The sequence below is a fragment of the Agelaius phoeniceus genome, chromosome 16 (assembly GCF_051311805.1).
Source record: "Agelaius phoeniceus isolate bAgePho1 chromosome 16, bAgePho1.hap1, whole genome shotgun sequence".
NCBI classification, from domain to species: Eukaryota; Metazoa; Chordata; class Aves; order Passeriformes; family Icteridae; genus Agelaius; species Agelaius phoeniceus.
Window position 1 is genome coordinate 4,206,929 of NC_135280.1, and position 12,489 is coordinate 4,219,417.

Sequence of the window (12,489 nt, forward strand, 5' to 3'; positions counted from 1 at the left end):
AGAAAAAATAAGAGGGGACTGGAGCAGAGCACCCTTACAATTTTTGCAGGCTTCAGATTTTCAGTTTGGTGAGAACACTTGATGTGTAATTGTAGCAAGACTTTGAGCCATGGGTTTTCTCTATTTTCTTTACATTTCTTCTTTTCACTGTATCACCTCACTTCCTCTATTCTGCTCTTTGACGCCGCTCTATCCTTTGACAGTTTTTCCACTGTTCTTTTGTACTTACTTTCCATTTGTTGTTTTTCTTTATTCTCTACCAAATACTTTTTCCTTTCTTATTTTCTCCCTCTGCTACTGTCATCATGCTTTCCCCCCACACACATTCCTAAATTATCTATCGTAGGTTGCTTATGCTTATTTTTCTAGTGTTTCTGATTTTATTTCTGTTATTTTGTCTCAGGAAATAAACACATATCCATGCCCATATATACATAGTTGTTTTTTTTCTAGTCACCCTGAAAGAAAAACTGAACCTTGCAAAAATCATGAGGTAGCAGAAGGTAATCCAGACAGCAAAACCTGTGGGTGACTCTGCTAAAACCCCTGTTATTGTTCCTGTAATTTGATGTGTTTGCACTTATACCTGGACTGGTGACCTTTGCAGTCACCGTTGCACACTGGCGTCCTTATTACTCATCCTTTCTTTAAGGGTCTTCTCTCTGTCCCTCACACATCCAGGACCTGACTCCAGTGAGGCTTCACCTGTGCACATCTGCCCAGTGTAAAGGTAAAACCTTGGGTGTGAGGAGTAGAGCTGTGCCTATGCCTTGTACAAAAACCAGCACACCATGCAAGGGCTTCAGGCTCAGGATCCCTCAGCAGGGTGGCAGAGCACTGAAGGATGTTTCTAGAAGTGGTGGTGACTCCTGCTCCTGCAGGACCCAGAGAACAGCAAGGGCAGGGACTGGGTGACTTTGGCTGGTGGGTTTGGCTGCAGGGGTCTCCTGGTTGCAGCAAGAGGTAAATGTCCTCTGTGAGACCCTTTGGAAAACATGTTCTTTAAAGCATCCTTCAACTGTAAAATCATCTGATGCATAAAGCAAACCTTGTTGACTACCTTTTTAGCAAAAGGAGCTATTAATAAAATAGATGCTTTAATGAAAAACCTTTGAAATCTTGGGAAAACCCAGAACTCCTTCTACCTGGAACTGTTGTTCTTGAAACTTTGTTTTCTTCAGTTCCTTCATTCTTTTTTCTCTCCCACCTGCTTTCTACCAGCAAGTACCCTGAGACACCAGGGCTGCTGCCCTGTGCTGGGAGGGGCACAGCACCAGCCAGGCTGGCATTAAGCACATCTCCTTGTGCCCCAGGAAAACATGCCCTGGCAGTGTGTGCAGGTGGAAGTGAGGCAGTGGAGACAGGCTGCTTCTTGTGCCTGAGCTGGTTGTTAGTGCTGCCACCTCTGCCCACTGCTCCTCCTGGGGAAGGGCCAGCAGTGCCTCCTGGTTTGCTTGCCTGGTGCCACAGGGCTCTGCTGTCACCTGCCTGCAGAGTCATTTGCAAACAGGCCCTATTGCTGGGGAGCAGAATGTGTTTTTTTCAACCCGAAGCAGATTTATAGTCTGGTTTCCTGTCAGATCTTTGCATTTTCCTTCTCCGCCCCTCCCAGTCTCTGACACACTTTTTCTTACTTTCTGTGTGGCTTTTTGCTTGTTCTGCCCCCGGTGCTGCAGCCTCTTTCATTCCTGATTCTCCTCGAAACTACTGTACTTTGGGGGCCAGGGGGTGTTTTACTCCTTGTGTTTTCTTTACTTTTCAACAGCTGCAGAGCACAAATAACCTCTCCAGGACTCCTGGAGAGACACTGACAATTGCATGGAGGCGACGTAGAGAGTGCAGCCTGCAGCAGCTGCAGCAGACAGCCGGTCACTCATGAGCACCCAAGGTAAGGAGAGCAGCTGCCAGAGCAGCTCACCTCCCTGCTGCCTTCCACAGCTCTGAGCACTGAAACTTCCACTTTCACCTTTTTTGCGTTGATATTCAAAAGGTTCTTTGAAAATGGTTCCGTTTGTGCTTTCCCTGCCCTCCTCAGGTCTGGTACTCGGCGTGTGCCGATCCTTGGAGCCCAGGGTTGAGGGAGGTAAAGAGGCTGTAGCTGGAGGTGCAAATGTGCACTGGGAAAGAGAGTTAATATTGAGGTCTGGAGAAGGGAGATGAAGGACTGATCAGCAGCACTGGTCTCCAGACTATTTCTGGTTCTACCCATAGTTTGTTGTGCTCTAGCCCTTTCTTTAAATCTCTTCACTGAGATTTATGCTTTCTGTTAACTAGTAAAATCTTTCTTATTTGGTTTTCTTCCTCTTTTTATTTGTTCTTCTCACTTCCTTTTTTCTATTCTCAACCATCTTGATTTCTTGTTATCTTTTTCACCATCTTTTTATGCCTTTTTATGCCATCAAGAGTATTTTCTGTGTGACAAATATTTCCCTTCTTCATTCCTTTCCTTTCCCTCTACTTTCTTCTGTGCCTGTGCAATAGACTGTACATCCTCCCTCAAGTTCTTAGTCTCTCCTTCCCTCCCCTCTGTCAGCTCCTTCTTGCTCTTGTGTTCCCCTTTCCTGCTGTTCCTCCAGCTTCCCACATGCTACTTCCTGCTCCATCCCCTCTCTCCTGTATTTGCTGCCATGGCAAGATCCTTTTGTGAGAGCTGCTGCCTCTCCACTGGGCTGTCCTTGCACACACATCTCTTAGTCCTCTTATTCCCTTCCATAGACATGTGCAGGATTTCCATATTTACAGTTTTGGGGATGCATCCCAAAGTAGGAGACTTTTACACTTGCATAGCTTCCTTCCAATGCTCAGACTCATATTTAGTCATTCACAACAAATAACCACTGCCATCCTGTCTCTCTGTTTCTTTCTGTCTCACAAGCAGCATTTGCTAATACCTGTAACTCCTTTGTCTTGCTCTCCACTCTCAAATAGAGCCTGTCCTGACTTTGGGTATTCTATCCCTTCTCTTTCTGCCATCCCACTCCTTCCTACCTCCTTACCACAACTCTCCACCAGGTTTCTCTATCTGTTTTTATCTTTATATTGCATTCAAACTGGGAGGAGCTGCTGATGCAGCTGGGCTTGCACTGCTGCCTTAGGATCCCTGCTGCCAGCCTGCAGGGGAACCAGAGGAAGTATTGCAGTCTCTCAGCTCCTCTTTCCTCTGCAGAATATGCAACCTGAGCAGAGAAAGATCTTAGTGATGGGACTGAAGGTAGATGAAAAAAATGGGAGAGCACAATGCAAAATGCCTTTGGAAAACTGTAAAAAATAGTTCTAGTTGTTCGTGAATCTTTTTACTAAACTTAATAAAGTTCTGAAATTCCTGCCCCACTGCAGAATTTCTGATCTGACACTGCCATAATTTTTGTCCTTTTGATTCCTATGAGACTCCAAGTCCCAAAGGTAGAAGTTCTCATCTCCAGTGCTGTAGTGGCAGTAACTTTGCTCCTAGGATCTGGAAACAGCTCATGTCTTTTATACCAGACATATTGGTGAGTCACCAAGATCAGACATGGCTAAAAACTGCATCCAAGGACAATATCTGGTATTATTCCTTGCTTAAATTTGTATGCTTTGAATCAGATATGACAAATAAGTGCATTTCTTTGATGAAGCTTTTTAGCCTCACCTTCTTGAGCAGGACTATTGAGACTGAAGATTTATTTCTGTGGATGTTCTGGTGTGGTCTTTTGGGAACTGAATAAGGTTCACTTATTAAACTCAGCTGAATTAATAAGAGAATTATTATGTGGGAGAATTCTCTTAGCAATCTGTCTGACTCTCTGAAATTGTCCATCTCCTTATGAGTGAAAGGAGCTTAAATTTTTATGTTTGCAATTATAAGATATCCTTTCTGATTCAGAGCTGGAAACTGTGGCCTTTGAGCTGTGAGCATTCTCTTCTGAATACAGAAACAGTTACATTAAAATATCTTTGCCTTTTGGATCTTGCAAAAAGTCCACAAGCCTAGAACAATAAAATAAGAGATGCTCATTTTATACATTCAGGTCTAATATGACTCTTTCTTACTCTGTTACAACTCATCTTGTGATGGGAACAGCATTTGTATTCCTTTGAGTCATTCTACAAAACTTTTGGATTTTGTGCCTTGTTTCGTCAGTATTTTTTGCCCCCATTACTGGTTCTTTTTGTAAAGGCTCCCATAAATAAATTGGCTGAGACAATGTCTCTTCTCTCTCTCTCTCTTCCTCCTTTTTTTTTTTGCTTCATATTGTTTGCTTGTGTTGAGTTAAAAATGGACATTTTCAAAGGTGTATTGTGACATTTGTAAGGGGACCTGGAGACAGAAATTTTATTTTTGTGTGTGTCTGTGTCCAGTTTCTTGAATCATGTGTCTAGCAGAGGAGAAATTTCAGCAGGAAAGAGCCTGGAAACTTTCTGTCCTCCTCAGGAAATTGCTGTTTCAAGAGAGCTAACCCCAGAACAGAAATTCAGACTCATGTGTTTGACTCACTGTTCTTATTCAAATAGTTCCTTTCAATTAGATTTAACTCTTAATTAAGAGTTAAATAAACTTGAGTAATTAACTTTCTTAATAAGCTTTCAATGTGGGGGAGAAGGAAGAGCCATCTGACTGCCTGTATCTTTTACAGTTAAAGTCAATTTGGACCTTCTCTAGAAGGGTGAATCCCAAATAACTGGATATGCTGGAGATACCAGAATGCCATACACCAAATGACCTTGATTTCTGTACAGTTGCTTGGTAAAAGTTTTTATCTGATAGATATATGGGATGACTGCTCACAGAGGATGAAATTTATAGAGATCTTAGCTACCCACTTGTTAGCAGATGGCTTAACTCTCTCTTTGATATTGAAATGCATCTTTCATGAAATACAAATCTTTCACTTAGATATGGTCATTAAGTTGTGTAAGTGATGGTGGAGTTTGACCTATGGCAGCTTTCTTTGGCAGTAGCCTCCACAGCAATCTAAACTTTAAAAGAAATATGAAAGTATGCCTTGTGATTTTCAAACTGAAGGGTAAAACCATAAACCCCACCAAGTTTGGTCAAGTCTCACCACTGAGAGAAAAATTCTTTTTCTCTTGTCTGTTTTGCCACTGCTGTCTGTAGAATTTGCACTTGCAGAACAGTGTAATCCAGTATCTGCAGTGAACACTACAATCCAGTATCTGCAGTGAATCTGCAATTCCTTTCTCAGAACAAATGATGGGGTTTTACAGGTCTACATGTAATAATATTCTCCATCTCTACCCTTTCCCCAAATTTTTTCTTAAGTGCTGCCTTCATTCTCTAGTCTGGGTCACTTATTTAATGGTAATGAACATTTTCAGGAAGGTAACCTTTCTGCTTGTGATTTGTTCAAGGACTCTGGAATTATAATGGTTGCTGTCAAACGTATATAATTGGTGTCTGTGGCACACATCCAATGAGTGATAAAAGCTTCGTTGTCTCTGTTGCTTCAGGAGTCTGTATTCTCTCCCTATATCACCCTCTCACTTCTGCTCCTCGCAGGCAAGAGGAGAATGCAGTGCCAGGCTGTTTAAAGTGCAGTTAGACAGAACAGCAGCTCTGCCAGATTCCCTGTCACTGAGTGTCCCAGCTCTGGGCAGTGGATTCCCTTGGCTGAGGTTTGCACACTGAGTTAAGCACAGCCTCCTCTGAACTTTGATTTCAAACACCTCCCTTCATAACCTTCTGACAAATATTTGGGCTCTAGGAAGGGCAATAGTTTGTGAGTAACATGAACTCCCAAGATTAGTGATCTACATGTAACATTTTACCAGTGAGTAAAACGTTGTAGTTGAGATGGAGACAATACTGAACGACACACTCCATTTTCAGAAAGCTTCAAACTCTTTATTATAGCATGCGTGCTTTTTATACATTCTTGCAAAACCCATAAGTTTACACTTTACTCGTTGGTCACGAGAGACAAAGTGCTTATTGGAACAGGCACTTGCAGGTTTCTTTATTTATCCTTCTTTCTTTCTTGGTTTCTATGTCAACAACCTTGGTAGAAAATTCTTTCGGTGGTAAACATGGATCCTCTTATCAAACTTCTCTCTGGCTCACAGAAGTTGCTGTAAAACCTCTTCCACAAGTAGGAACTTTTGCTTTCATATACAAAAAGCAAACACACATTACTGATAGCACTCAAAACTGGCAACATGTTGTTCACTGTCTGCTCCCAATGCTGAACATGTGGTGAGGAGAATATTCCTGTTATGTTAGTCCTGCAAAACCTATTTTATCTTCAGGGCTGGATGGGGCATTACTTTCTAATGCTGTCTACTTCAGTGAATCTGTTTAGCAGCTCAAAAAGAGGAAAGAAATTTGCCAAATCCCACTGGAAATCTGTCAGAAATGTCAAATGAAATACTGTAACATTCTGGTTTTGTCAAAAGGATAAATGTATATACAGCTCTGTGTGTGATGTTATTTGTAGTAATTGTTGCTTCAGTGAATTTTGCTGTGTGAAGTAACTTGGTGTTGCATTAAGAGATGTGTTTGTTCTGGTCCCTGAGGCCAGCTTGGCCTTACACACAGGTACTTGGTAAAGTCAGCCCTGATTTTTGGAGTTCAGGGGAACAATCAGCTTCAGTGTAGCCAAGGAAAGGATTCCCACTGGCTCTCTGAGCACTGGGTGTTTGCTGGAAAATTTTCCTCAGGTTGTAATTGAGATGCTCAATTCTAGTATAAGGTTTCTGGTTAAAGTGGGATAAGGATATTTTTTTTCATCTGCATGCAGAAGAAGCTGTATGATAGCAGTACATACATGGTTGTCATTAGCAGCTGAAGAATTGTTTCCACTTAAATTTTATAGCTCTAAACTTGTAGAAACATCTCCAATCTGGCTGTGCCCATACTTGAAATCAGTCTGAGTGTACTTAATGGGTTGTTACATACATTTAATATATTTGAGCACAAAAATAAGTTCCTCCAAGATTTGAAACACTAATAAAGACAGCTATCAAATATTTCCCTCTGGGGATTCTGAATCCTGATGAAACTGGGAAAACACCCAAAGGGTGTTTCAAGTCTTTTTACACCAAGTACATTTCCAAACTACAGTGAAAATGATAATTGAAACTTTGATCATGAACTGTAAAATTATCACATTTGTAAGATCATTTGAAGGCTTTTGGCTTTTAACAGCTCAATCCAAATACCAGTGACCTGCAGTACTCGCTGACCAAACTGGTCCATTGCATGGATTCTGTGTTTAAAAGAACCTTTCCTCCCTGGTGGCAGTTTCATGTTTTTTACAAGAACAAGTCATAGTGTCTATCCAGCATGTGCTGCCTGCATCTGATTGCTTGGCTTTTTCTGAATTGCAGAATTATTTAGGTTGGAAAAGACCTTTAAGGTCATTGAGTCCAACTGCTAACCCAGCACTGCCAAGTGCAGCACTAAGTCATGTCTCTGAGCACCATGTGAAGGTAGTTTACATTCCATATGGTTTTTGTAGTTTATAATGAGGTAGTTAGTGAGATCATCAAACTCTTTTCACTAATGATTTGCAGTGACTGAAAATAGAAAATTCCATCAATTTTTCCCACATTCTTTACTATTGCTGAGCTGATATTTTTCCTGAGGGGAAAAAAAAACACACTTAAGGTAAGATTCTTCCCTGCTCCCACACTGCTACTCCTCCTTCACAGCTCTTGCCAAAGGAAGTCAGGATAAATCCCAAAATTTAATTCTTTAAGAATCTTTAATTCTTTAAGAATCTTTTGTGCTTCATTCTTCCAGTACCATATTCCTGTATTTCCAGTTATTATATTCCATATTTTTCAGAATGACCAAATATTGGCAAATTTTATTTTAGAAGATTTAATTTCCTTCTGTCTTTTATTCTCTCTTTTTTAGCAATTTATGCCATAAAAGGTACCAGAGTAGTATGAAACAAAAAATGTTTAAACTTTTATGTCAGGATTGAAAACAATGTGTTTTTCTCTTGCTTCAGTTGTTAAAAAAAGTGAAGGAATTTTACATTTCCCGAAAGGCTGGAAAGGCTGAATCTGTTGGGTTTTTTAATCCTCAAGTCTGTGGCCTGAAGGAAAAGTGATACTTGAATATTTTCATATGGAGTGTTACACTGCAGAATGGTGTTTTTGTGACTCATCCATATCCATACTGAGAGCAGCATCCAGGCAGTTTTGCTGGATTAAACACTATTGACAGCAGCACCTTCACTGAACCACTGCCCAGGAAGGCTGCACACCTGGGAGAGCAGGGCTGCCTCCAGATTGGCCTTAGAAGCTATATGAGAATACAATATCAGGAAGAATATTCCACCTGCAAGAAACAACTGGAAAATGCTTGGTCTGAGGTGGAAGTGATCAGAATTTGAATGCCTCTTTGAAGGCTGTGCATTCAGTGACAAGCTCCTGATACCTTGTAGTATGTACTGCAATGCAGAAAAATGTAAACTCATTACAACTGCATCATTGCAACATGATAATAGTGCAGAAATCCAAAGCTACTTGAGCAGGATAGTATTAGAAATCTTGAATGCATTTAGAAATTTTGGCTGTTAAATAGCCAATGCCATCAGCACTTCAAGTAGAATCTGCTCAAAGGGACTGAACAGTAGAAATGATTATTTGAACATTCAAATATGGTGAGGAAAGAGCATGAGAAAAGGCAGAGAGTGGTTTGTTACTGTTCCTTTGGTCCTCACAGAACATTCCAAGTCCTCCCTCCCTTCAGCCTGACCTGTTAGTCTGACTCCCCTCACTTGTTTAATATCTCCTTTCCTCCTCCCCTCTGATTCTGATTCCCAGCCCATGCATGGGAGTCCCATCAAGTGAGAGAAGGCATCTGGCAAACTCCTCTCTGTCCAGCAGATATTCAAGCTGAAAGCATCACTCACCTCCAGTTTGTGACAGAGGGAGGTGAAGCAATGCACAAGGCACAGCAAATGAAAACAAACCTGCCTGGAAACAGAGAGGCCATTGTGCTTTAGCAAGCTCTTAACTCTCTAAACAAAGTCAGATTTTCATTTGGGATATTCTTCCAGTTCTTTTCTCTTGTGGAGAATGCTGCACACAACCAGCTGGCTGTAGTAATCCAGGTTGTTCAGGTTGCTGTGCTGGGTGTCAGCTCAGAGCATCAGCTTCTGTGGGCTGGGCAATGCCACATCCTGGCATCCTGCAATATGTTGTCTGTGTCTAGAAGTGGTTCCTGCCCACCTCTCATCTCTCCTCATGTGGAGGCAGTGAACTCTCTAACCTCAGACCAGAAATCTGCTCTACCTTGAATTTGGCCTTACACAAGCCCAAGAGAAACTGAAAAGCTTATGCTGCCCAAACCAGCAATCCTTATTTCCTCCAGAGGAAAACTACTGAGTGCTTGAATGTGGATTCTGAGCCACCAGCTGGACCATTCTGTCCTGAAAAGGAACAGCAACATTTCTGGCTAAGTGCTAAAAGTTTGCATGTAAGAATCCAAAAGGAGCATATGGCCATTGCTTTAAACTTCCCTTGTTCTTTAAAAATATGCTTTACCAGAATGATCCCTTTTAGATTCTCTAACTGTGGAGTGAGAAAGTTTCATTCCCTCTTTTTTCCTTGCTAGAATAAGTGGAATAATAAATACTAGAAAGAAACAGAGTTATTTCAGGAATTTGAACTGGGATAAGTGTCATTTACAGAGACTTCCATCACCACTCCACTGAAGATAGCAGGGACTGTGCATCCATTATTTGAAGAAAGCTGCTGGTCCTTGCTCAGTTCACCTCAACTCCACCACTCAGCTCAGCACCAGCACTGCTGATAAAATGGGCAGTGTTACCCCAGTCAGTGCTGGTGATAACAAGTCTGGCTGTGGCTCTTGGCTATTGCAAGTGACTGATCGTGGAACAGTGATATGAAACTGTCCTGATGTATAAAAGTAACCAGGACCACTGCTAATCAGCTGCTTTTTACCCCAGAGAATGCTGTCATTGAGAGCACCCAAGGGACTTGCCCACTCACAGTTACTGCTGAAGCTCTTCTAGCAATCCAGGAATTATTAATGATTAGTGCTCTCAGGAAAGGTCCTGTAAACACTTCCTCCCACACTGATTGCTGTGAACAATTTCAGTGTGAGTGTGGGGAGAAAGCACACACAGCTTTGTGGTTACTGCAGTTCCCCAGCCCTTGCAGAGCTGTCCCACAGCATTGCCCACGTGGTGCCCTGTTCTGTGTTCTGTGCTCTGTGCTCCCTCACTGAGGCACCGAGGGGGCACCAGGAGGGCTCCTGTCCCTGCCTGCACCCAGGTGGCTGTGCTGCTCTGCAGGGACAGGCACTCATGGAACTCCTCCTGCCCACCTGGCAGGGTGAAGCCAGAGCAAGAGCTCCTGACCTCTCCAGAGCTCAGGGAGAAGGTGGCAGAGGATGCTCCCAGTTGACAGAATTCCACCCAATAATGCTGACCTCAGTGCTGATGTCAGCCTGGGACACAGCTTATAAAATTGCTAGTAATGAAAAGGCTGGACACATTCCTACTTGAAGAGCTCTGTAAATTCTCCATATGCTTCATTTAAAAACATTCCTTTAATCTTTCTGATGTTTGCAGTACCCTGGAGAATAATGAGAGTTCTTTTCTCATTTGATGAGTCTATTGCTTTTACAGGATTTGAAACACTTGCTGACCTGAGTAGCTTATGACAAAACAGGATTTTGAATTCAGCTCCAACTTGCTCTGCCTTGCTTCCTTTTCTAATCCAGAGTGAAGCTTATCTGTTGTTATTTGGTATTTCACATGATGGGATGTCATGATGGAGTCATTACTGCCACAGAGAGGATAGAAGGACCTTGCTGTCAGAGCAGGAAGCCTGTGAAAACAGCCCATCATTCTTAAAAAATCTGAAACATGAGTGGAGAAAAGCAGGAGTTAAACTGGCTCCCACATAACAGTTGCTTTGTCTTATGCTTGATGTTCCACTCCTGCGCCTAATTCCTCAGTCTTGTCTTCCATGGTGACTTCGTTAGCAATGAGATGCTAATTAAATTTCATATTTATGATTAGAAAATAAAACCATTGGACCCTTTTTAAATAGATTTTTATGAGTTTTGGCTCAGTTAGCTGAGTCAGCAGCATGGATTCTGCAAGGCTGAACTCACCGGCTTTGAAAAAAAAAGATAAATAGAGCAACTAATGATGAAAGGAGAGTCTAATCTAAAACCTCATGCAGTTTCTACACTGTATTAGCTTTTGAGCATAAAAAAAATAAATTTGTTTTGGTTCCTTGTAGAAAGTCACGTAAAAAGAACCCTTCTTTTATTATGTTTCAGAGGGTTCCAAGCTTACAATTCCATTTAATTCTTAAAATCTCAGTTGTGGCTGGAGACAATATGCTGAAGAGATTGATGCATCTGCAGTGTTTGTCATTACCTGTTAGCTTGCAAAATATTTATTTCACAGCTTAGAATTAACACAGGTAAGCTCTGGCACACAGCATCTGCCCTCTTCCCCATGGAATGTGCACTGCTGCAGAGTTTATACAACACTAGAGAACCAGAACTGCTTAAATACTGCTGCCAGCCAGATTTATTGGTGCTATAGGGAGCAGTTCCCTATTCATGTAAAAATTAGCACCTCACAAAGCTTTAAGGCCCATTTTTCCAATACCTAGAATTTGAAGAATGTTCCAGTTGTGAGAAGATTTTTGAAAGCATTCAACTTTAATTTAAGTGTGTACAGAAGGCCTGATTTTAAAAAGTGCTTAACGTTCAGCAGCCCTGTGATTCATAACACCACCTTATCCCACACTCCAAGGCAAGGCTGGCAAAAATCTGGCCATTCATTTTGATGCCTAAATACCACCTGTGCTCTTAGAAAATCTGACCCTAATTATGAGCTGTGCCCTAGAGCAGGAATGAGAAATAGGGGAAATCAATCCTCACGCGTGGGAGCCATTTGCTTGTGCTCATCTTGTGTGTAACCTCACCTCAGCCACAAATGCAACACTGCATTTAAAACAAAGCCTTTTCTGCACATTCTGCAAATGATTTTACTGTCAGCCTGTGCTAAGGAATTGTTGTGCTTGAAGGCATAAGTTGGAAGAATAAAACAAACTTCCCCTGATTTTGAGCTGGTTACCACCCTTTGTACCATTAAACACCTAAAAAACAGGGTTTGGGTGCAAATAATCCTGCAACTCTTGCTTTTGTAGTAGTTTTTGTAGATGTTGTTTTAACAGCAGCTGCCCATCCTTAAAGGCTGGGATGCTCACAGATGGAATGTAATTCTGGCATCACTTTACAGTTGTTATTTTCACAAATACTTATTTCCACAGTCAGCAGAGAATTCAATACAATTCTCATACTTCTTTTTACTTTGACTCATGGTCAAGAACCACACTAGGTGAAAACAAATAGTCAGATTTATTGCTGTTTTAGGACTTTTTTACTTTGGTCTTTAAAAAAAAATACAGATTAACCATGAACTGAACCGGCCAGAGTTTCCTGATGAGACCAGAGTTTAGTCTCTTCCCATGGTTAGTTAATTCTTTGGG

At 41.6% G+C, this 12,489-nt stretch overlaps 1 protein-coding gene across 1 annotated transcript in view; it reads left to right on the forward strand.

Moving 5' to 3' along the window:
* Positions 1–1,448: 1,448 nt before the first annotated feature.
* CARD11 (caspase recruitment domain family member 11) overlaps positions 1,449–12,489 on the forward strand; it is a 45,105-nt gene continuing 34,064 nt past the window's right edge. Inside the window, exon 1 of the mRNA XM_054643543.2 lies at positions 1,449–1,888. Within this exon, the coding sequence (XP_054499518.1) occupies positions 1,876–1,888 (13 nt within the window). The 5' untranslated portion in view covers positions 1,449–1,875. The remainder of the gene's footprint in view (positions 1,889–12,489) is intronic.